Genomic DNA, 26,121 nt, shown 5'->3' on the forward strand with positions numbered 1-26,121 from the left:
TCCCTAATGCTGGGCCGGTTAGAGGGAGGTTGTGATCTCCCTAACCAGCCCTGCAGGCTGCTGATCGGGCGGCTGTGCGCCCCTTGGAGCTGCGCCCAAGGCGAGTGCCTTTCTCGCCTAACCCTTCCTACGGTCCTGCTATGTTATAATTAATTTAAGTAATTAATGTTGGGAATGTACAGTGCAGTTTAGCCTGTAAAGAAGGGGTTGACTACATTAATCCTTTGACCACAATGGCCCTGAAAATATTAGGTGCTTTCCATTCTTCATGTGTAGCCACCATTCCTCTGCACTGACATTACATTACATTTTACTTGTACAGTATGTCAAAGACAAACAAATTATGTTTTATTATTTAGCTTTGTACTCTGGGAGATATCAATTGATTTTTGTTCATTTTTTATGCACACATTGGATTGGAATATTTGGATCTCTATGCTTTGTAGGGTGTGATTCAACCGTGTTAGGGATCGATAGGACTTGCCAAAATTGGGGTTCTATGACACAGTGACAGACTAAGCAATATATTACTATATAATGTGAAGGAATACCTATATTTATGCCTGAGATAGTTGCCTCTAAATAGTGTTTGCTGGGAGTGTGCTAATTCCTTGCTTTGATTTAATTCTATGGCACCTTAGACCTTGAACATAACATTTACAGTGGATGTTACAAAAAGTATGTCCAACCTTTTAGAACAGAACCACTGTCAACAGTCCAAAATATACTGGGACAGTCCTGTCAATTGAGCTTATGTTAGGATGTCGGTTGTCCTGTCATCAGTGTCCCATTGACTGGGATTGCTGACAAGTTTGTATGCACAATGACAATTACATATATGATGTCCTGACTGTCTCCCATTTATTGTGGGCAGACACATGCATGACATCATACATGATGGGATGTGCCTGCACCACGATCTGAAGTTAGTAAATATGGAATTGAGTTCCTACTAACATTTTATAATTTTTCTGGAAGGATACACATAAATGTATTGGCATTAGCGCAGACATGCTTACTATATAGATCTTCTTAAGCATTGGCTTATGAGATGAAAATTAAATAGCTCCTCTATTACGATACAATATGAGATGAAATAACAAAAACAAGTACCAAATAAAAGTGGGAATTGATATAAAAAATCACATAGTTAAGTTAAAGCATTATATGCTTCCAATGGTTTTTAGTATTGTAAAATATATTCATGAATGTATATACAAAATTAAAATACATGTCAAAGGGATTGTTCCACCTACTTATAACTCAAGGCACCACTAAATTGTCAGTCCAAGTGTCATCAAATGCCCAATCCCTTTTAGGAATAATTGCCTAATCATGTCAAATTTAGTCTTGTTCATAATTCATTAGAGACATAAGTAAGTTTCTTTGGCGCCCCTATTGGCAAGCGTGGCCACACCCTCATGTCATGAAAACCACCCCTTCTGTTCCCACCTATTTCTGTTAATGTCCCTCCACTTCCGGGTTATACCCGTCCCTTCCTGTTTATAAATAATGCAAAAACATTACCAGCCCAAAGTTTTCAGGGAAAATGCAGAGAGTCCCCAGGTATGCACATGGGGTAGGCTTATGGCTTCTGAATCTAAGACAAGACCAAGGACTAATTAATGTTTGAGCCATGGAAATCGGGCAGACTAGATGGGCAGAATAGGTCTTATCTTCTAGGTTTTTATGTTTCTTGGGATTAAACCCTACAGGCACCTGTCCATGTTCAGTAGGCTAATGTGCCGTCAAGTAAGAATAGACTGTTAAAATACACACACATATACACATCCACTGCTCTTACAAATGCCCTCCCATAAACACATACCGTACCCTAAAAGTTTGGTGCTTTTTTAAAGAAAAAGTTTTTTCTTTAGAAAAGCACCAAAAACACATGCTGCCACTCTGTCTCCCTCCCCCTGAGATATGCTGCCACCCCCCCCTGAGATATGCTGCCACTGTCCCCCCCCGAGATATGCTGCCACTGCCCCCCCCCCCCCGAGATATGCTGCCACTGTCCTCTCTTTATTGATTGCTTAATGAAGATACATTAGTTTATTGGTTTATTTGTTCTGGTGCTTGATTTGAGCAATAAATAGTGTGCTTTATTTAGTCTTAAAGAAGCCTTTAGCCTTTCCACGCTAGTCTTTCATTTCAGAGCATCACAATATTTTTCTATGAAATTAGTAATAAAATTATTTGATTGGACTTCCCTTTTCAGTATGGTAGCAGCTACAGCTGAAGAAAGAAGGGAATAATGCAAATTAAACAGAAGTCTAATTTTATAACTTTGAGATGGGCCCCAAGGCAACTACTTAAGCCGTTATAACGCCACCTCTGTTATATGACATACATTTTATTTTTGTTTTTATTCCCTTTATTTATTTTTCATGATTTCTTTTGTTGCATGCTACTCCTACCTATAGTTTTGATAATAAATAGATAATACATAAATAAACAGATGCAATACTCTCCCAAAAGGCCTTATCTGTAATTATAACTTTTTCTTTTTAATGCAATTTGCTCAATAACTGTAAATGTGTTTATAATAAATAATAGTGAATACATTGATCTGCCCATCTATACCTAAGTTTTTAATATAAAGTCACTCTGTATTCTCTGATTATATTATATATCGGTGTCATATATGACTAAGTAATGTTTTTATTCAAGACAGGAGGGGATTGTGGCTTTGTATTTTAGTGATTGGATTCATGGGTTAATTCAAATTATTAAGAATGCATCATTGCTTATTTCTGGGATACATGAGAAACTAGACTATATTTCCTAGAAAATCCAATGTATCCCCTTTGACCCAGTTACAAAGAAAGATATGTACTGACAGTTCTATAGGGTTATATAAAAATGTATTTATTTTTCTGAATATTATTCACGTTTTCAAATATTTCTCTTCTGGCAGCCGCAATGCAAATAACCCCAGGGCTGCATTGAATAGCATTGTTATTTCCCTCTATAACGCTAAATCTGACTTGTGTGTCGCTTTAAAAATGCAGCGGAGGGGGGGAGACCACTAAATGTAACAGCGGACTCCCTATTGATTGGCTGATAGGGCGGTTGCTCTTGTGAATTACGAAAACTGATTGGCTGTCCAGTGAGACGCTGTATTCTTTATTTGTCAGCAGAGTTTCGCTTTTGATTGCATTCGGTTCAGAACCAGGAAGAGGCTCTGGAAGAATACATTACATTTATCCCATCGTTACACGTCAAATTACCTCTCAGCCAGCAGGTGAGCAGGACTTAATGACACAATAAAATAACACGTTTTATTATATAAAAGAATATATATATATATATATATATATATATATATATATATATATATATATATATATATATATGTATAGTTCTTATACTAACAGATGTGATCCGATCCATTACAGAAGGGGTTCTTTGCCTGCATGATGTACGTCTACCTGCCTCTATGTTCACTATTTCTAAAGCAAAAAAAAAAATTATGTAAATATGGTTCTATTTGTTAAATTGCCCTGATGATGATGATGAGCTTGATGTGATATGATGTTTTGAAAACATATTAATATTTACCATTCATATATCACCATAAATAGTGATCTCTTTCATAACTGAACTAAATTAACTTTCTTGCTGTATTCACAGCTGTCATTCACTAACCCTTTACTGAAAGATTTATGGTTTTTGGTACCCTCTTATCAATATGCATTATGAAGCTTAATTTAGGATTTTAACCCATCCTACTCCATAGTGTTATCATGGTGATTAAACATTTTCCTATCCTGCAAACTTATTAGTAAAATAAGGGTTTGCAACATCCTGGGGCACATCTAGTGCTATAGATAAAGACACAATAATCATCTAGTTTGAGAATATGCTGTGCAGAAATATTTATTATTAAACAGTGCATTCCCTGATCTGTAGATCTTTAGAGGTATACACACTTCGCCCGTGTATAAAAGAAGCACAAAGTTCCCTAAAATGCCACAAGCAGAAGGAAAAAATAGAAAATGGAGAAGTGAAGATGTGCTCTAAAAATTATGCTCAATAAATAATGTTCAATGATAAATGATAATATAAAGTAGGCACTCCAATCTTTATCTCAGCTTGTGTACCAAGATCAGTTCTTCTATATAAAGGATCAGGATTTCTAGGCAGATATTAGTAAAAGTATTGTAGCATCAAGTCAACAGAATGTATTATATAAAAGAAGTACCTAAAGTACCTTAGGATTTAAAAAAGTTAGGATACCCAGATCCCAACACCCAAGTCCTTCAAACCACCTCTGTATAGAAAACGTGGCTGTTCAATTTAGGATAGACTGTCCTTAATGTAGTGTGGAGAAGATTAAAGTTTGGGCAGCGTCATTACTGGGTCATTTAGCTGGACTTGTTCCATGTGCTGAATGTTATAAGTCTTAACCTGAACACACTCATTTTTTATATCAATAGCAAACTAATTATCGTTTTGTAATAATACTAAGGATGGCTCAGTGGTATGAGCTGCAACAGATTGACAACAAGTTTCTTGAACAAGTCCACCAGCTGTATGATGACAGCTTCCCAATGGAAATCCGGCAGTACCTGGCTCAGTGGATAGAAGCAAAAGACTGGTAAGAGACTATTATCACCTCTGTAGGGGTCAGTAAGTTACAGGGTGTAGTTGGTGCTTCTTAAATTCCTATATAAAAACGGTATAAAATATCTATTTTATAGTATTGCAGGCACACCATCAAACCCATTGCTTTATATATTTCAGCGTATTGACTTAACCTCATTAATAAAGATTACGACATGATGAAGCATTAACAGCGTTAATGTTTGGTTGCATAATCATTGCCTCACCAAAATAACATTGCAAGAGCATTTGCCCCAAAATGAATACGGGGGTGCATGAAGAACACATTAAATTGGTTAAACATATGTGTTTTGGCACCCAAGAACTGCTAGATAAACCAAGGGTCCTGTGATGTACGAGATTATGTACACTGCTTACTTTTCAAATTACTCTTATTAACCTGTATAACCAGACATAACAAAAAATTGGAAACATCAAGTAAGTTTATCTCATGTTTAGAGGTTATTTTCCATATTATATTTGAACAGCCCCTTCTAAGATCTTGGGTGACCCCCTACAGAGCCTTGCCAATGAAAAAGCAAATAAGTAAAACAATGAATACTACATAACATTAGTTTTAAAAAGTGATAAAATAAATACTTAAAAATAAAATGTATGTAAGACAAACTACACAAAATCTTGCACCTGGGACCAAAAATCCTTGAACCGGCCCAGAAAGTGTATAGAATGTGAGAAGACGTGAGAATTCCGGTTGGTTGTGCCCCTAACAAAGAGTTGCCCTACGAACACCAGATTAATGCATTAGGATGCCTCTGTTTGGTTATTTAAGTACTGCAAAAGTAAATAGCAAATTTGCACTGGAATATTTATTTTTTTTTCGCTCTCAAAAATGTTATAAAGATTATAAAAAAAATGGGGCAATTACCCCCGGGCCCCTGATGTCAAGGGCCCCCACTTGCAGGACAATTTGCATATTAACCTGCGCTTCAGAGCATGCATACAGTACTTGTGCTAGGAAAAAGAAAAAAAAGAAGCGTGAAAAGGGAGATTGAATGATTCGTTTAATGAATAGATTTACATCTTTGCCAGTAGCTGACATACTAGTAGTATGCGCTCACATCATGCTTACTGTTTGAGGCAAACATCGTCATATCATGCTCCTTACATTGCAAATCTCAAAAAGTATAACTTTAAACAAGCTTTATTTAAGACCGATGTCTCTGTTAATTATTTTGTTTTGTTATGTTGTTCTTTTATATCTTAGGGATCATGCTAGTAACAGTGCCTCGCTGGCCACAGTATTGTTCCATGAACTGCTTGCTCAGCTGGATGATCAGTATAGTAGATTTTCCTCTGAGTCCAACGTCTTACTGCAGCATAATATCCGTAAAAGCAAACGTAACTTCCAGGTAATTTTTCTTACTGGCGTATATTTTGACAATGATATGAAAAACAAAAAGGAGCTGCAAGCAACCAAATAAATGTGACATTCCTAGGTGTGATGAGAGGTGCCAAGTCACCAAATCAGTGAAATTTTGTTTACTGATGAGTATGTTGTGCAAAAAACTATCATGGTCCTCAGTGATGTTATGTGATTGTGCTACAGTCGTGGAAACACTAATGTGTCCTTTAGCTCTACCCGCTTTTACAAACTAGAAATATGTCGCAAAGTCTCGATAAAGCCCCCACCTGCTAGAAACACCCCCTAAAACCAAAATTAAAATGTATGAAGGTACGTGATACTCCTGTAACTTTCTTGTGAAACTGATAAATTGATAAAATTGTGAGAATTTGCGGAACTGGGTATGGGCAGAACGTCGATAGTGACTGGGCCCAACCGGTTCCTCATCTAGAGATCAAACATACTAACTGTAACCAGGTCAGCACTTATTTCCAGAGCCCCCAGCCAAGTCTACAGAGTTTCCAGGTGTGCTGCTGTATTTTATTATTATAAACAGTTTTATTTGCTCTAAATGATGTCTTGTTTTCTAGGAAAATTTTCAGGAAGACCCTCTAAAAATGGCAATGATAATAAACAACTGCTTAAAAGATGAACGTAAAATACTGGCCACTGCCAAGTTACATAATACGGTATGATCGTTTAGTTCTACAATGAGTCTCAAATTAAACGGACTGCTTTTTGTCTTCACCCTTCTGTTTCTGTCTTGGGCCTTTTTTATGTTCTGTCATCTTCTTCTTTATGGACAGTACTAAATTCTGCATTGTATTGACAAAAATACAATAAAACCACAAATTAGGTTACAATATGGAAGTTGCAATGAAGCAATCTCCTTTTAATAAAAATATATCCCACCAACCATTAAGAATGTGTACGCTCACATATGCACAAATAAATATGTGCGTGTATACACACAAAAACATGGATGGATATATATAGATATATAGATATATAGATATATAGATATAACAAGATTGTGAGCTTGCGAGCATTGCTCTCTCCACCTAATGTACTCCACCGGTTTGTCTTAGTCTGTCAATTCTCGTCTTGTCATAACCCTTGAATATTTGTATTAAGCTCTGCGTAAATTGTTGGCACTATATAAATAAAAGATAATATATATATATATATATACGTGCCCATGTACATATAGAAGGTTGTAAGTTTATTCTAAAAAAGTTTTGATACCAAAATTATTATTACTACCAATAAGATATAAAGTTCCTCAAATATCCATGTGGCCTCTATTCTATCTAATTTATTGATAAAACTCCAACCTTTCCAGTCTGGTTCAATCTTATCAATTATTAAAAATATTGGCTAGAATTATGGTATGATTTGAAATGACTTTATGAACACTATATGAATTGGCTCCCAGTTTTATATACCTAATAAGTTCAAATTAATCTATTCTTAAAATATCTTTTAGTGTGTCAAATATATTTCTTGCCGCAAGGGCACTCTAAAAGATAGATAAACCCTCTAGGTGAACAGTCCAGGGGATGGCAGATATGATCTTTGTGATCTGCAAACAGATTGTGTGAATTTCAGAAGAGAAGGATTATTATGGCGACCAACACAGTCCCTGCAACTATTAAATTCATTCTGCAAAAAAAGATTTTGAGACTGATACAACAAGTGCTTTACGCACAGTGGGACTATCGAATAGCTCGAATAGCAGAAATCAATCCATAGACTGATAGTACTAAAGAGGTCTGTGACCTCTAATCGTGATTAATAGATTAGGATTTCTACATTGGCCTGATCGCAACATTACCACCTCCTACTTTAAAAACGAACCAGTTCTCAGTGTCGGAGAGCTGATGTTAGACACAGGTTTACCTTTAAGTTATCGATGCAAGTGTCCCCTAGCATGGGTAAAGCACAATTGCACCTTACAATGGTCAATGCAAGATTCATGAGAAATGGCTACCTGAATGTTCTCATTGTTGTGCGATGCTCTAATCGGATGATAGCATGGAAGCACAAAAAAAAAATGGATCCTGAAAATAAACCTATTGTAAGTAAAGCTATCGGAATGAATGTGATGTCTCTAAACCAATGATCGCTGGTAAAAACCATAACAAGCATACTTTCAGAGACCTTCTCAGTGTGTGCCAAATGGAAACAGTTAGAGTTCAACACTATTTAACCTAAACTATTATCTTGTAGCTTAATGTCCTCCTTTGCTCATATAATTTATTTCCTAGCCTTAGAAGATCAAGGGAATTGACACTTCTAATTTGTAATTCCGTTGCAGAATCAAGTGGGCACCACCCAAACTAACATGATGTTGGACAAGCAGAAGGAGCTGGATAAAAGAGTGTCAGATGTGAAGAACAAGGCACTTGTAAGTATTGGCCTGTGATGTGTAAGTTTTATATAGGTATTGAGGCAATACTGGAGCAATTTGAGGTGAAATGGTAAATTTGTAGTGATAACAGCAGGAACCAGTGGAAAGATTCTGCATTAGTGTTATTAACTTTGTACACTAAACATTTTCTAAGGTTTGTGCTTTATGGCTACTCGTCTAGCCCTTTATGGTGCACTCAGTGCTTAAGAAAAATGGTCTCTATTGGAGAGCAAGGACAGAATGAGAAGAACCATGGTAAGGGTTTAATTTGTCTGTAGTATGACAGCAGACATATAATGGGGGGTATTGAGTGAGAGGTTGCCAACATATTTTTAAGGTCCCACTTCAACAGTGAACAACTGGCAGTCAGGGCAATTGAATAGGTCTACCTTATGTGAAATCCTGTCCTTTTTATTAAAACAAAGCTAAAACACACTCAGAAATAAAAAATAAAAAAATACATGTAATTTATTTTTCTCTGTTTTTACCATAGTGATTTAGTTTTAGGTACAGTTGCTGCCAGGTATATATACACTGGATATGTGTGCCATCTGGAAAGAATCCTGGTGGCTTTCAATGTTTTTTTTATTAATAGAAGTAGATAGAGAGAGGTCTATGCAAAGCAGGTACAGCCAAGAGATGGGAAGGGAGTGGGGGATTCTGAAAGACTAAAGTAGACACTATTGGCTAGACATTACTAGATTCTAAATAAGGTGAGGCTAGACTACACATCATACCGGATCACGTGACCATAGGTTAATGACATAGGGCAGGCGCGTATAGTTCACAGACTAGAGGCTAAAGTATATATCAGAAACTCCATTTGGGGATACCAATTGAAACACTCAGGACTTTAGCCCCCTCCCCATGACCCCCTTCTTTTGAATCATCTTGGACTGTTTTTAAAATCTTATACAAGGATAGTCTAGATTATTAGTACAAGGCACAGGCAAAATCAGTGGGCAACTCAAGTCAGCGAATCTCTTAGAGCCTTATCATACTGTGAATTCTCTTCTGCAGTGTTTATAACTTGATATGCATAGGCACTCTTAAAAGGAATCCACTGACATACCCATTTATATTCAATTTCATTCAATGTCATTTAGGGAATAGAAAAAGACATGAAAAGCTTGGAGGATCTGCAGGACGAATATGACTTCAAATACAAAACAGTGCTGAACAGAGGTGAGAGACATCCTGGTCCTAATGACAATGGCTTGTAGTGATTTCTTACTAGCGATAGTAGATTGTGATAATTAAAAATATATATTGAATTCTATACTGGTAATTAAACCAATACTTTTTTTAACCCCTTAAGGACAATGGGCGGTCCCTAAACCCATTGAAAACAATGCATTTTGAGCCCATACATGTACAGGCTTTGTCATTAAAGGGTTAAACAAACAATGTTTTGTATTTTGGTTTAAAAAAGGGCAGTAAGACTTGTAGTCCACGAACCACTGCTAGGCTTTCAGTATTTGAAAATTGGAAAATGTATTTGCTTATTAACATGTGGAATATACATTTTATATATATATATATATATATATATATATATATATATATATATATATATAAATAAATACTAGAAATCTTACGATATCATTCTAACCACCATTTTACAGAAAATGAATGTAATGGCATAGCACAGAAAGAACTTCAGCAAGAAAAGATGATTGTAACGACTATGTACATGAAGGTGGGGATAAAAAGGAAGGTACGTCTATATCTAGAAGTTACCATTGCCTAAAACTCATGCCAGCTATTAATTAAATATTAATTACCGTATTTGCTTGATTATAAGACGACCCCCCAAAATCTGAATATTAATTTAGGAAAAAAAGAAAAAGCCTGAATATAAGACGACCCTATAGGAAAAAAGTTTTACCGGTAAATGTTAATTCATGTAAACTATGTGAACAATTGTTTGTTAATAAAAGCTATGATTGTGAAAAATATTTAGTTTTTATTTCCTTTTTTTTCAGACTGCCCCCCTAGTTATGCACATTTGCCCCCAGGCTTGCCACTCTGCCCCAGAAATGCCTTATACCCCCTATATGCCACTGTGCCCCATGATATGTCTTTTAACCCTCTAAATGCCACTGTGCCCCATGATATGCCTTTTGATCCCCTATGTGCCACTCTGGCATTTAGGGGGTTAAAAGGCATATTACGGGGCAGAGTGGCATATAGGGAGGTATAAGGCATTTCAGGAGGCAGAGTGGCATTAAGGGGGTTAAAAGGCATTTCACAGAGCACTCTGCCTCCAGAAATGCCTTATGCCCCCCCCGTTAAACACTCCCTCCCCCTCCCTCCTCCAAATTTACCAGACTCAGAAGCACCGGTAAGTTGGGGGGGGCATAACACAGGAGGATCCAGGTCCTCTGCAGCGCTGCGGGGGATCTGGATCTTAGTCTCATAGTCAGACCTATTTGAGGTCTGATTATAAGACGACCCCGATTATAAGACGAGGGGTATTTTTCAGAGAATTCTAAACGAGCAAATACGGTATAAATACTTAAATTGGTCTTATCATCCACATGTGACATTTTTCTTTTGTGTGCGTATAATAATATTGATTAATTTGTTACGTTTTTGGCAGATCCATATTTCCAAATGTAAATAGAAATGATATTGTTGGATGTGTATATACATTCCTGCTAAAACATGGTGCGGCTTCAGTACCATAGATTCAGGTTTTAAAAAACGTTAATCCTGAAAGCAGATTACTTAAATCTGCAAGATTAATTTCTCAATTTTTCTCCCAAGGAAATTGTGCACCAAATTGCAGATTTCTTCAAAGCCGTAGAATTTACTCAAGGTGTCCTTATTAATGAAGAGCTGGTTGAATGGAAACACAGACAGCAGATAGCTTGCATTGGAGGTCCACCAAATGCTTGCCTTGACCAACTACAGGCCTGGTAAGGATTTCACAAAAGCACAGGGGTTTTCTGAACTACTGAGCAAAAACAGTAGATGTTTACATCTTGGAGATGCGTGAAATTTCAACATATTTATCTAGTTATATTGAAGCTCTGAGCAGAGCCGGCCTTAGGTGTTCTGGCGCCCTGTGCGGACTACTCGTCTGGCGCCCCCCCATCCCAAAAAAAGAAACTCAAAACTTGTAACAAAACCCCAATCACTATATACTACGCCAAACATTGATGTGGTGTAGGCCTACCACTTCATTGTCTGGCTTAGTAGTAGGGATGCACCGAAACGAATTCTGGACTGAAACCAAAAGTGCAGCATTTACCTGGCCGAAACCGAATATGACCCCCCCCCACACCATAACACATAACAAAACAATTAAATAACAATATTTATAGATATATATATATATGATTAACAGCAATCACATTCTTATCATGCCCGCAGATTCCAGGATGTACTCGTAGACTACTTGGCATGATAGGAGTATGATTGCCCTATGTACCCCGTCTCACTCCATTCTCCCTATCTACCCCCTCCTAACTATCTACCCTCTCCCTCTTTGAAGTTCACTTACCTTTCAGGAGTCCTGCGGTGGGGGTGCAAGGCCTCTGCCTCCCAGCTCTGCCACTGTATGGAACAGTATAGAGTGATGGGAGTTATGATGTACTTTAGAGCATAATTATATAATGAAAAATACATTGGAAATGGTACAGCATAACGCCCATCACTCTCACACATTTACCAATCCACACGTATACCAATCCACACATATACACCAATCCACACATATATACCAATCCACACACATACACCAATCCACACACATACACCAATCCACACATATACACCAATCCACACATATACACCAATCCACTCCACACATATACACCAATCCACACATATACACCAATCCACACACACATATACACCAATCCACATATATACACCAATCCACACACACATATACACCAATCCACACATATACACCAATCCACTCCACACATATACACCAATCCACATATATACACCAATCCACACATATACCAATCCACACATATACCAAACCACACATATACCAATCCACACATATACACCAATCCACACATATATACCAATCCACACATATACACCAATCCACACGCATACCAATCCACACACGTATACACCAATCCACACATATACACCAATCCACACATATATACCAATCCACACGCATACCAATCCACACATATACACCAATCCACACATATATACCAATCCACACATATACACCAATCCACACATACACCAATCCACACATATACACCAATCCACACATATACACCAAACCACACATATATACTAATCCACACATATACCAAACCACACATATATACCAAACCACACATATATACTAATCCACACATATACACCAATCCACTCTCACTGTCACTCTATGCTTTCCTACCTTTCCTCTTTCAGTTTCTTTGCCTCCTCTTCGCTCTTCTTCTTTGTTCTTCTGTCTTCTCTTCTTCCGGGTCAGAGGGCACGGAGACCGGTGGGCGCGGCTTCAGTGCTGTGCGCCGGGATCTGACAGCAAACCCCGGCGCACAACAGCTGTTGCCGCGGGGATCACAAGGGAGCGGTATCGGAGGTGTTTAACAGACCTCCGATACTGCTCCCTTGCGAGCCTGCTCCTCCAGCGGCGGACATTACTGTCCGTCTCTGGAGGGGTGCCGGGTGCCCCCATACTGGCGGCAGCGGACCCCGCGGCGGCAGGGGCGTCGGACCGCGCTGCGGCGGACCCCGCGTCGGCAGGGGCGTCGGACCGCGCTGCGGCGGCGTCGGACCCCGCGGCGGCGCCCCCTGGAGTGTGGCGCCCTGTGCGGTCGCACAGGTCGCACACCCCAAAGGCCGGCCCTGGCTCTGAGGCTGTGACATTAAGGAGATTATGTTGGTTAGGAAAAGACACACCTAAGGATTTTTAATTTGGACTGTGTTATTTTTCAGATTTTGAGCTCTCAAATCCTGTCCTTATATTAGCCCTTTATTGTGGTATATTTCCCATTTGGATTTCCATGATTTAAACCTCTTGCCAGACAGATGAACATGGAATTCGTGTTTTGGTCTATTATTTTTTCATTCAGTTACATTCACTATTATTCAATTTAAGGTGTTTTTCCATGGGATATACACTCATTGGCCGTTAATACTAAATGTTGATGATGATGATGATAATGTCTTTCTCGTCCTGACAGGTTTACCTCTATTGCCAAAGGTTTGCAGCAGGTTCTACAACAACTAAAGAAATTGGAGGAATTGGAACAGAAGTTGACTTATGAAGGCGATCCCATCACAAACAGCAAACAATTCTTTCAAGAACGCACTCAGAGTCTTTTTAAGCAGCTAATACAAAGGTATTGTACTACTGACTAGTGATTTCTAAAGGCTCCATGTTTGCATGCACTATAGGAGGATATGTACCAGCCTGTGGCAAATTATATGGATAACAGTTGTTAGTATGTAGAGCACTTAAGCATCTTGCTGCAAACTAGTGGGTCATGATGTAGGTACAATGGTCATTGTGTACAGAGTCTGTGATCTTGACTCTCATTGACCAACATAGACGAAGATACCAAAATGTATACTTCTCATTAAAGATATTCACTTATTTTCTCTACAGCTCCTTTGTAGTTGAAAGACAACCATGCATGCCAACCCATCCTCAGAGACCCTTGGTTTTAAAGACTGGAGTCCAGTTTACTGTGAAGCTAAGGTACAGTAGTTTTCCAGTAATTAAAACTGGTATTGGCTGCCAATTACGCTACACTACAACATAAGACAAGAATGGGCAAAAGTATTTACTATGCTAAACATCTATGTTCATATGAAGAATCTGAAAATTGATTGGATTCACTTGGCTGTTTCTAGTGACACTTTGGCAAGCAAGAATGGCTCATATATGGATAGTCGCAAAAACTGTTCTTGCTTCTTTTTTTTTTGCTTCTATTTCACAAACAAAAGGCGACTAATCCAGTTAAAGTCATAATATCATAAAGAATAATTTGTGACTGAAGAGAGGAATCTGAAATATTGCTGAACTGCCTCCCTTTTTTTCTGAGCACCATTTCCACCTCCACTGTCCTAGACTTGGCTCGATTCCCTTTTCTTAAACTTGAATAAATTATACTCATACTGAAATTTTCATTCATGTATAACAAACACCTATGCTCATACATACTGACGCAGACACCCATGTAACGGCATATAGCTACTAAGACATGTACACACACTGACATTTATAACTATCATCAACATCATCAAAATCATCAACATAGGCACAAGAAAACAAACACACCTATGCACACACTACCAACACTGACACAAACACACACTTTCATACATTTTCTATTGTAAAGGTTGATGCCCCCATTCATTTACTTACATTGGTGGTTAAGGGGCAGGAGCCATTGCCAACAAGGCTCTCTTTTTGCACCTGGTGGAACCTACTGAGGCAGAGAGCGATGAGATATAATATCACATTTTATTGTTCTTTATTCCTGTACATCCTGACCCACTGCATCACCTGTTGTCTCTGTAAGTCAAATTGTTATGTTACATACGACTTGTTGTGTCCTGTCCACCCATTGTACAGCGCTACGGATTTTGATGGCGCTATATAAAACAACAAATAATAATACTAATAATAATAAAAATAATCACGAGAGAGTGATCTAGACCAGTAATGGCACAGGTAGCTTGCCTGGCACCTCTCATTTACTATTAAGCTGTGAGGGCTCCCTGATTAAATTAGATATTTTAACCCATGAACATAATAGCAAATCCAGCCTCTGCTTTCCAAAACTAACAGAATATTCTTTTAAGTACTTCACATTTCTTCAACTGCCATTATATTTCTATCGTTCTCTAACAGGGAGAAAATGAATGTAATAATTACATTTTGTAACTGCGTGTAGATGAAAGTTGTCATTTAGAGAGCTCGAAAACATCTGGTAACTTTCTACCAAATATCCCCTCTAACAACACATAAACATGTTTTTTCCCCTAATGAATCCATTAACTTTTTAAAGGGCAACATTTACATCTTCACAGCAGTTCTAGGTTTGTACTGCATATGTGCAAAATATGGTTTATATCACCAGCATCACTATTTTATTTATTTTTTTGCAGACTTTTGGTTAGTCTACAGGAATTTAATTATCAGCTAAAGGTCAAAGCTGTGTTTGATAAGTAAGTATTGCTCTGTTAAGAAAACTTCTACAAATATTATATTACTAGTGGAGGAATTTAATAAAACCAAACATATCTTTATTATGGTCCATAGACTAAACAAAATCAAAAACGTTCAATAGCGCATATTATGCAGATAACCATGGAGATGCATCACTGTATGACGCATTTTGCACATTTAGTGGTTTCTCAAAAGCCGATCCCTGGTGGTATTCACAAACCTTAGTAGAGATATAAATGGAGGCCCACAACTGCTGGCCTCAAGGGTTCTTTTCGAGACAGTTTGTTCCACAAACTAGAGCTGAGCAAAAGTTATGTCACAGACAAAAAAAACATCTTCAGGTTTTACTTTTTTTATACCAGAAGTTGAACTTTGATCATGATGTGCAACACTGGAGATTACTTTTTTTTTTTAAATAAAATAGACCTCACTGAAACAATATTACAATTGTAATATATACCTTTTGGAACTTATTCAAATTATTAGCTATCTAACTAAATATTGAGTTTAACAATAATGAACAAAAAAGTCCAAAATAAATCAAGTCCATATAATTATATTGGTTCCAAAATCTCCAGATGCCTTATAGCCAGGAACCTGAGATGCAAATCTTATGTCCTTACTAAAAATACAGTGTGCATTCTCTACTTTTCCTTCCCCATTCTGAAACATATCCTATACGGAGAGTGTGAGTCTTATTCTTCTGGACCTCTGTACAATTATATGGACTTGGGGACTTAGATCACAGTTTTGTTTGTTCAATATTTCAAGCATATAACTAAGCACCAGGATTAATTGTATATATATATTACGTATCTTCACGTGATTTACAAGGACAAATAGATTTAAAAAAAGTTAAGATTATAAATGCACAGGCAAAAAGTTTATATGAGTAGTCAATGTAAATAGATAGTATAATATTTTTTATTCATATATATAAACCTATTTCTCTTTTCATAAACGTTGTGTTTTAGAGATGTCAATGAAAAGAATACAGTGAAAGGGTAAGTCTGATCTGTGTACAGTGGGTGTAGTGTTCATTTGGGTTGGGTGGATGAGAGATGGAAGTTTTGTTATTCTGTTCTCATATTCACATCATTGGAATCAGATCATGAAACCTGTTATTGGCACTAATGGGACTAATGTGAATCTTGACTGGTTTTACATGATTATGGAAGGTAATGTTCTTCAGTTTATCTGCCTCTCCCAAACGTACATTCAGGCTGTCTTTCTGATGGCCTTAGTACATGTCCATTTCTTAAATAATCTTTTAGTCAAGCACCATAAAGTATTTGACTATCTAGTTTGCCTGTTATAAGAAAACGTCCATGACTTTGTCTTGAAAGGAGGCACAGACGGAGAAATACCAACATGAGCAGTAGGAACATTGCTCATATAAAAGAAAGAAACGTTTTTGCTTTTTCATATAGCCAAGGATGGTGATGGACACGGTGTCATGGAATGTCTTGTGGGAGTTGAGCAAACAGAAGCCAGTTTAAGTTTATTTATTGGATTGTTGGTTTTTTTTATTCTTTTTCCTTGCAGATTCCGTAAATTTAACATTTTAGGAACAAATACAAAAGTAATGAACATGGAAGAGTCTATAAATGGATCCTTAGCCGCTGAATTCAGACATCTGGTAAAAGCATCTTTGTTGTTTACACAAAATTGTAGAAAAAGTAAAATATTTGAAAAAAGAGCACACAATGCCAGATAACTAAGAAAAGTAAGTGTTCAAAAGACTTCTGAAGCTGTGTATGCAGACTGTAGCTGCCATTTTTTGTAGTTGTGAAGGGTATATACACTTTTGTTAATCAAAGTGATATAAAGTGATGATTAAGTTGTTATGATTATGGCCGTTGTGGTCTTATCTTCCATGAATAGTTTACACAATTTAGTGCAATCCCAAGGGCTAGTTTGCCTTCTATTATGTTGCCTTCTATTATGTTATTATTATTAGGACAATGGGCGGTCCCTAAACCCATTGAAAACAATGCATTTTGAGCCCGTACATGTACGGGCTTTGTCATTAAGGGGTTAATTGAATGTTAAGGCCCTGGTCTGTCATTTTAAAGTAAGCCCTTAGAAACAACTTGTTCCCTTCAGATCATCCACCTGCTGATCAACCACTTGTGTCTTTCTTTCAGCAACTAAAGGAGCAGAAGAATGCTGGAAGCAGAACTAATGAGGTGAGGAGTTATCTTTGTACATATGGGGGAAGCGATGGATTTCAGTATAGTTTAACAGACATATTTTTAATAGAAAGATGTTTAATGTTCTTTACATCCACATTTATTAGAAACCATAAACATTAACGACTCCACTCTACTGGAGGACATGAACAATATGATATTGTAAATCCAAACACTTTTGTTATTTGTAAGTTATACAGTAATCTACATTTTTTTTCATTTAGGGTCCTCTAATTGTCACAGAAGAGCTTCATTCCCTAAGTTTCGAGACGCAGCTTTGCCAGCCAGGCTTAGTGGTGGATTTGGAGGTGGGTCTCATTTCAAAGCCTTTGTGTACATTGCATATATGTATTGTGTGAGTATACGTTGTCTGAACCTGTGCTTTCTTTGAATCTGTCTTATATTTTGAATATATATATATATTAGTTTAATTGTTATATAACACTGGATTTTTACATATAATTCCGTATTTTAATACAAATGTGTGTTTGTGCCAGCCAGCACTACTTCAATGTGGCTTTAAGCATGAATGTAATATGACATCTTAATATGTGCTTTAAAAAATTCCAACAGACTGCATCCCTTCCCATTGTGGTTATTTCCAATGTAAGCCAGCTTCCGAGCGGATGGGCCTCTATTTTGTGGTACAACATGTTGACATCTGAGACAAAGGTATGTTAACAGTCTAAAATAGTTTGCTTTTTAACAGCAGTGTGTGATAAAAGTAGTAGTTCCTGTGGTTTGCCTAGAGATGTCTGTGTACCGTGCCACTGTGTAGAGGTGTAAGAATGCCACACAAGGTTAGGAAGGTTAACACCTACCATGTAGGCCACCTAGAGCTTAAGTTCTTTGCTATGTTGACAAATGTACATTCCTGGTTGGGATGGAACTGATCACATATTTTTCCTGTGAAAATCTGAAGTTTGAGGCTTTAATGACCATTTGAATCACTGACTTATTATTGAGGGCTGATTACAGCACATATTCTCTGCATGCATTTTATTTTCTTTCAATTAAATAAAACACCCCTCAGAATGATATTTAGGTAATTCTGTGTTTACTTTCAAATTGCTGTTGTAGAAACCTAATATAAAACAAGAAGGTAGGTAATAAAATCATTGAAGGGTTATTGTAGAAATGTATTTTTACTGAAAATCAGCTTTTCTTTGTATTTTCTTTATCTTTTAATTCAAGCTGCTATATTGGGACTTGAGTCTAACAGAAATATTCCTATATTATTGTATTAAATAAAAATGTTTTATTTAAAGCATTTCGTTAATAAAAAATATATAAATTGTAGTATGCCACAATTGTAGGGCCCGCTTCTAGCTGGCTAATGTGGGCATATCTCCTCTGGCTTTAGTCCTGAACATTGGTATTTTAGCATAGATGCAGCAACAAGGTGAGGGGAACCAGTCTTACAAAGATTACTCTGGAAAGAGCCAGTAGATGGAAACCTAACACATTACAGCTTAAAATTGTTAGAAGAAAAGTCTTTACACACATGTTTTTATACTTCTGAGGAAGCCATTGCCCTGAGCCACAGGATGTAAAGCAAGCTATAACCAAAAAGGTGTTATTTATCTTTTGGGGTACCTTTTATACTAATAACAATTTAAATAAATTATGATTATAAATGTAAATGTTAAACGTGTTATTATATTAAACTGTATATTGGATTTTGAATTAAAATTGAATGCATCTCTATCTGCTAACATTTCAAAGCTATTAAGGACTTTTCTAGGTAAAACCTTTTTAAAAATCACGATAGCCATAAATTCAAAAGGGGTTAGAACTCTCTAGACCGCTGCCACCATTTCTGTTTAATATTGTGTGGCGGAACCATGAAGGTGTTTGGTAGCTGCCCAGTACATTGTCTTTATTTAAGAGAACCAGTAGAGTTATTGTATTATTAAATGATGGAGGAAAATACATTAGAATTTGGGGGGTTCCTACAGTCTTGCCTTTTCAGAGATTATCATAATTACAAAGAGGCAGGGAACCCTCGTACTAGCCTATCATTCCAAAATTTGTTAGAATCACGTTCCTGAGCCAGCATCTTTCTTGGCCGTTGTATTAATAAATTTGTTTTGTACTTTTTCCAGAATCTTTCTTTTTTCTTGAACCCGCCTGCTGCCAGATGGGCACAGTTGGCTGATGTGCTGAGTTGGCAGTTCTCTTCAGTAACCAAAAGAGGACTCAGTGCAGATCAGCTGAGCATGTTAGAAGAGAAGCTTTTAGGTAAAAAAAAAGGGGTATCGGTGCATTCTGATACTACACATCCTTCAAGCACTTTCTTTTTGGTGTTTATTATGGATAGTGTGCAATGAACACAGTGTGTTACGTTAGTGCCCAATGAACACAGTGGTTCTTCATTAAAGCGTTGGTCTGGCAGAGACAAAGAAGAGGTACAAATAAGGATCAACACTCACTGGGACTGAACAAATAAAGAGTTAGTGAGGTGCCCTATAGGTCCCTTCCGTCTAGTTAGAGCGCTAAACTGAAAACTCTCCATGCTCTCTTGTTGACTTCCCCATCTCACATACGCTCAGCAATCACTAAGAGACAGGTATATTAGCAGTGGTTCTCCTGTGACGTCAAACACTAATAATGTTTTACTTTTAATTGTGTCCCTATATGTATTTTAATAAACTATTTTTATTCATTGACCAGGTCCAGGTCCAAATAGTGTAGACGACCTTATCCCATGGACTAAATTCTGCAAGGTAAACATTAATGGATTATGAATATAATAGAATCTGTCTACAGTATGAAACATTTAATCTACAGATACATCATATAACTTGTTCTTTAATTAAAAAAAATCCCTCAGAGATTATGTTGTTTTGAAGGCAGAGTGGTCACGCCGAATATTGATTTGATTTAGATTTTTCTTGTGTTAACTTTGCATTTTGTTAACTGCTAAAAATAAACTATTAAATCTATTTCTGAAAGCATTCTTACTTTACAGCTTTTTTTTACACCTGTCTTTTGCGCAGCACTGTATATCTGAGAAATGGGGTAGGAAAAAATAATAAATACATATACAATTGGGTAATATATTCATAGTTGGTCTAGGAGCATGTCAGTAGCAGATTGGAGAAACTCAAGCTTAACAGAAGTATTTAAAAAAGTGAAGTATTATTTTGCGGACTATAATTCATAAGTATCTCCATAAAGTTTATGCTTAGAAACACATTTCTATGAAAATATGTGTTATTCTTATTTTATTACTTTTAGGAAAATATGAATGACAAGAATTTTCCATTTTGGCTTTGGATTGAAGGCATCTTAGAGCTGATTAAAAAACATCTTTTGTTTCTGTGGAATGATGGGTGAGGACTGTTTTTTGGTTTTTTTTTCTTTTTTTTTCTCTTCAGAAAGGAAGGATGGTAAGAAAGGAGGGAACTGTATGTTTGTAAAATAAAAATTTACTAACATTTAGTAAAAATTATACATTTAATGGATAACTGGGAAGATGATATTTACCGCCAGCTTTCTGGACACCAAGGTCCCAGTATGCCTGAATATCAAACCTCAGTGTATTGGAAGCTCGTGCATCCTTTACTAAAGTGTGGTTTCAACTCCCTTAATTCCAAGTGCAGAATATAAGGACATTCCTTGCAAATGTCTGTGTAAAAATGAGCTAGTTCTGCACAGTGAATATCAGTTCAATCAGTGAGGTGATCTTGTTAAAACCCTCGCGTATTTAGATATGCCTTATACAGGGTCATCCAAGCTATACAGCAGAAGTTCATTGATGTTCTACTTTAGTAAAAAAAAATATAAATGTTATTCCCAAAGGCAATTTTTTTTTCTTTGCTTTTGTTACAAAAGGTCCACCTGTGCTTATATGAAGAGTTAGAAAACGCAACATTATTTGTGGAATGGTCTTTAAAGATAAAAACTCTGGACTCCACAGCTGTGGGTGAGATCTATTCTCTCCGCATGAGCCTAGGTGGTTCATTTTGTGCAGATGGTTCTATCAAAATGGGGGGGGGGGGGCATTGACTTGACCATATACACTTTTATGTGGTTATCCAGAGATTTTGTTCTTTTTAGGGACTATTTGATAAAAACGTGATAAAAACTTCCAAAATTCTGTATTATGTGAAAAAAAATATCACTGAACACAATATTTCTCCTCACTACTATAAACAGGTGCATTTTGGGCTTCATTAGCAAAGAAAAAGAGCGGGTCCTGCTAAAGGAGAAAGAAACCGGGACATTTTTATTGAGATTTAGTGAAAGCAGCAAAGAAGGGGCCATCACGTTCACTTGGGTGGAGGGACCTCAATATGGTAAGGAAAATACTTATATTGTACTGAGCAAATGTCTCAAATGTAAATGGTGAAACTGTAGCTAAAAGACATCCTGTAAGGCCCATTTTTGCCACATAAGTTGGTAGACGCACTGCGATAATACATATTCAGAATTCCACACAAACTCAAACAGTATGATGTAGTATAATCTGAGGATTTACAATTCCCAGAAATGAAGGTTGACATTTCATGAACCAGAGAGCTGCAATAGCAGTCAATCCACAGCCTCCTGCTTCTAAATAAATAATATCTGTCTGCCTGTCTAGTTTGTGTGAGGAAACATCAGAAGTAAAGCAAGTTCCGAGTTCATCTTTATCTATCTATCTATTATCTATCTATGTATCTATGTATCTTTATATTCTGCAGAGCCTCAGTTTCATTCAGTTGAACCATATACGAAGAGAGAGCTCACGGCGGTATCGTTTCCTGACATTATCCGCAGTTATAAAGTGATGGCCGCTGAAAATATTCCCGATAACCCACTACGGTTCTTGTACCCCGACACTCCAAAAGACATGGCATTTGGGAAATACTACTCCAGACCAAAAGACGGTAAATGTCTGCTAATCTAATTTAAACAGAATGCAATACAATTAAATGTAGAATGCAACTGCACTCTTATGCCCCTTCCCGCACCCTTAAGTCCTTTCCCGCACCCTTATGCCCCTTTCCGCACCCTTATGCCCCTTTCTGCTGTTTTCCATGCTGGTCAAACACATCTCCATGTATGTGATATAATTGCCTCCAGTCAGCGCCAGCTCTGGCTTGGCAAATGCTGTAGGCCTCAATGGGCACCAGACCCCCATGCAAGTGTGTGGTAATGACCCCCATTAATTTAAATAGGACTGCTTTCCTGCCACGCATTGGCTGCTTCAATATCCGGTAATTCTACATTATAAAAATACTAACAGGGTACTTGAATATGAATTCTTCTTTAGTGGGGATTCCAGGGACAATAAACATTAACCACGCTTTATTTATTTATTATCTTCAGCACCAGAACCAATGGACGTCGAGGGGCCAAAATCAACAGGATATATTAAAACGGAGCTAATCTCTGTCTCTGAAGTGTGAGTACTGCTAGTTTTTGTTAAAAATTTTTTGTTATTTTTATTTATTTTGGTCTTTCCCATTGATAAATAAGTCTGGATATACAAGGAGATAATCTTATCCCTCCAAAGGGGAATTTTGCCTGTCCAAGCTAATCTCTGTCTTGTATCGTTGTAGACATCCATCCAGACTTCAGAGTGCAGACTCCCTTCTACCAATGTCACCGGATGAGTTTGCTGACCTGGCAGAATTAGTAGGACCTGCTGAATTTGATACCGTGGTAGGTAGTGTGGAAAAGGTACAACATTTACAATACAAAATTTATGCAGCAGAGGGTCTGCCAACTCCCCTCAGGTCAGCTGCTTAAGGTTTATTTGGATTAGGCTAGAATACACTGCTGATGATCAGGGTAGTCAACTATCATTGAAACACTGTATCATTTGATACCAAGTTTAATTACATTTTAACATACTGTATATGTAAACATTTTTTCAACAGATGGCTTCCTATTAACGGCTAAAAATCTGCAGCTGAACGAACATAGCATTTCTACATCGGGTACAAGCTTAAAACTGCTCATCGTGATGCTCCAGAAACTGATGAACCATTGAAGACACATATTTAGGGGTTTAAATGATTATCTTCATAGTTTGTTGCATGTCCCAAAGTGATACAGACATCTACTGGAGAAAAATGTAACTTGGAACTGGTCTAGAACCACATAGTGAAACACATCACCTTTTTGTTATAAATTACTAATTAGCACCACATAGCGACCAATAATTGTTGCAGTGTTTATATGAATGTACATCTAACATACAGTAATATACCGTAGATAGCACTTTGTGTAATGTTACTGAGACAGGCACCTTCTATAATGTTTTGTTCCATACACTTTTAGTATATGTATGGAAGTACACGTTTATATCTTTGTTTCAAAATACCTTGTACCAAACAGCTGTATAAACACCAATATCCCTACCATCTTATAACAGGCACCTTGCACATGCTTAGTAGTAAATCATTACAAAGTACTTAGTGTTAGTTTCAAAGGGTGCATATGTCTTACCTGAGGCCTCGTGAAGCCTGAAAGGCATTTGGTGGACATTTAACAATACTTGCTAAAAGCATAGAAAGTCCATGACCACATGGATAATGCCTAAAGCTCTGTTCTTCTCAGCAACATTGTTTTTTTCCAGATTACAAACAAAACATGCAAAAAGAAATGCCAATGGCCCAAAATCTTCAAGTTAGAATGGCCCAGGGTGGCATTGGCCATCTGGTAGCCCTTTGCTTTACAATTCCATGCCCTGCCTGTTTTCACGTTGAGTGTATACTAAAGCACATTTTACATGCGTTGTGAAGGGGCGCCTCTGGCAATTTCCACCAGCAAGAAGGGCTGAGGTAGCCTTCCATAATGCATAGTTCAGATGGGTGACTTCACACTAGAGCTGACAAGGATACACAGCCTGCCCTACTGGATTTGAAGATGATGATGGCACTACTAGAACCTTTCCTTGTGGTTACCATTCTACAAGTAGCCGGCTGGACAGCTGGTTGGTGTGTACTCACTGGGTTGTCTGACAACTGTGCTTTGGGACACTATATGACTTAGGGCCATGTCACTAAACTTGCCCTCCCAGGCTCCCACGGGAAGCTTATTAGGATTTTAATATATATCCCTGTATACATGTCAGTAAAACGTTAAATTATTAATTGTGACTGTCTTTTCTAAAGAAATACAGAGCAACACAAACTCCTCCACCCCCATAGATTTATGTATAAATGTGATATAAGTGGTCTTTTCACTACAGCAACCAATGGTATAGTCCAGTCAGCGGTTGTTTCATTGCTTACTATGGTGATAAGTCCCCTTTTAATAAAGTCCATAACTATAAAATGTATTTAAAATGTATTTTTTAGGATGGCCTACTGTGTAAGCATTAATGTCTCTACTGCAACATTTTTGTATCCTGATGACAATTTTGCTACATGACGGATATTAAACATTTGTGTTCTGTATTACCACAACGGAATTATGATTTCTTTTTTTGTTGTGTGTGTTTTTTGAAAGGTACTCACTGTGATTTAAAGACTGTGCTTTTTGAAAACATTATATGATGTCTCAGCACTTAAAAACAAATCTCATTGACGATGAAGGCACAGCAGACATTAGCAAAGTGTGAAACACAATTAATCCTACTTTTTTACCCATGAATAACTCTGTTCAAACACCACAGATGGTTCCAGGAATGTGATTCCAAAATGGATCTGTTCCAAATGATTTAACTGGCTTGGTGCTACAGGGGTGGCCAATGTACCAAAAACAACTTAAAGGGATAAATCACAAACACATATGTTGATTTTGAACAGTTTTATTGTGCGTGTTGTAAAGTCAAAAATTCATCTTACATTGTCATTGCCCTGTTCTCCTTGTGTTTAGATTGTGGTGGAAGTTAAGCAAGTACATTCAGTACACCTTCAAGTACAGAACACCTTCAGAAAATTCAGCCATTGACTCCGCTGAACTTCAACATAACAATATGGGGAATTAAAACAATGCAATTTAAGCAGAATACACAATGTCTATAAGAAACATTGAAATCTGTTTACCATATTACCAATTACCATATTATTAACTATTAATATTTAATAATTAATAAATGCTGCCTAATAAAAGCAGTGTACTTGTAGATCTTCAAGTGTAAAAAAAACTTGCCGGTAATTGAGTAGAATAAAACACAAATGAGGGTTTTTTGCTTCCTGGTCTGATCAGTATAGCCATTTTACCAATTATCTCACACCAATCGGTATCTATACTTAACCCCTTGCTTTTAATTTGAATTTCATATGGTGAAATGTGGTACCCCCATGGCAAACGGTTAAAATAAATAGACCCCATTACAATATTAACTTCTTGCCCGTAAAACCACATTATGTCCTAGCCATTTATCCTAGCGATTTTCATATGGTTACATTCTACCACTAAGACATAACTGTTACAAGCAGCG

General features: G+C 37.2%; 1 protein-coding gene across 1 annotated transcript; it reads left to right on the plus strand.

Moving 5' to 3' along the window:
* The first annotated feature begins 3,177 nt into the window (after positions 1–3,177).
* STAT1 (signal transducer and activator of transcription 1) lies at positions 3,178–24,051 on the plus strand. Its single transcript, XM_053471850.1, has 24 exons — positions 3,178–3,247; positions 4,443–4,603; positions 5,834–5,978; positions 6,562–6,660; positions 8,289–8,378; positions 9,488–9,566; positions 10,007–10,098; positions 11,151–11,302; positions 13,553–13,711; positions 13,978–14,070; positions 15,486–15,545; positions 16,521–16,550; positions 17,092–17,185; positions 17,694–17,735; positions 17,963–18,046; positions 18,312–18,410; positions 19,844–19,979; positions 20,412–20,464; positions 20,979–21,073; positions 21,900–22,039; positions 22,427–22,612; positions 23,055–23,130; positions 23,288–23,390; positions 23,609–24,051. The coding sequence occupies exons 2-24, from the start codon at positions 4,476–4,478 to the stop codon at positions 23,621–23,623; spliced, it is 2,250 nt and encodes a 749-aa protein (XP_053327825.1). The 5' UTR covers positions 3,178–3,247; positions 4,443–4,475; the 3' UTR covers positions 23,624–24,051.
* The last annotated feature ends 2,070 nt before the right edge of the window (positions 24,052–26,121 follow it).

The sequence above is a fragment of the Spea bombifrons genome, chromosome 7 (genome assembly GCF_027358695.1).
Source record: "Spea bombifrons isolate aSpeBom1 chromosome 7, aSpeBom1.2.pri, whole genome shotgun sequence".
NCBI classification, from domain to species: domain Eukaryota; kingdom Metazoa; phylum Chordata; class Amphibia; order Anura; family Pelobatidae; genus Spea; species Spea bombifrons.

What these genes read in the sequence shown, in the direction of transcription:
- STAT1 (XM_053471850.1), top strand. Translation starts at nt 4,476, where the DNA reads ATGGCTCAGTGGTATGAGCTGCAACAGATTGACAACAAGTTTCTTGAA. An exon ending in TGGATAGAAGCAAAAGACTG is followed by an intron (nt 4,604 to 5,833) that starts GTAAGAGACTAT and finishes TTTATATCTTAG; the next exon opens with GGATCATGCTAGTAACAGTG. An exon ending in GAAAAGAATACAGTGAAAGG is followed by an intron (nt 16,551 to 17,091) that starts GTAAGTCTGATC and finishes TTTTCCTTGCAG; the next exon opens with ATTCCGTAAATTTAACATTT.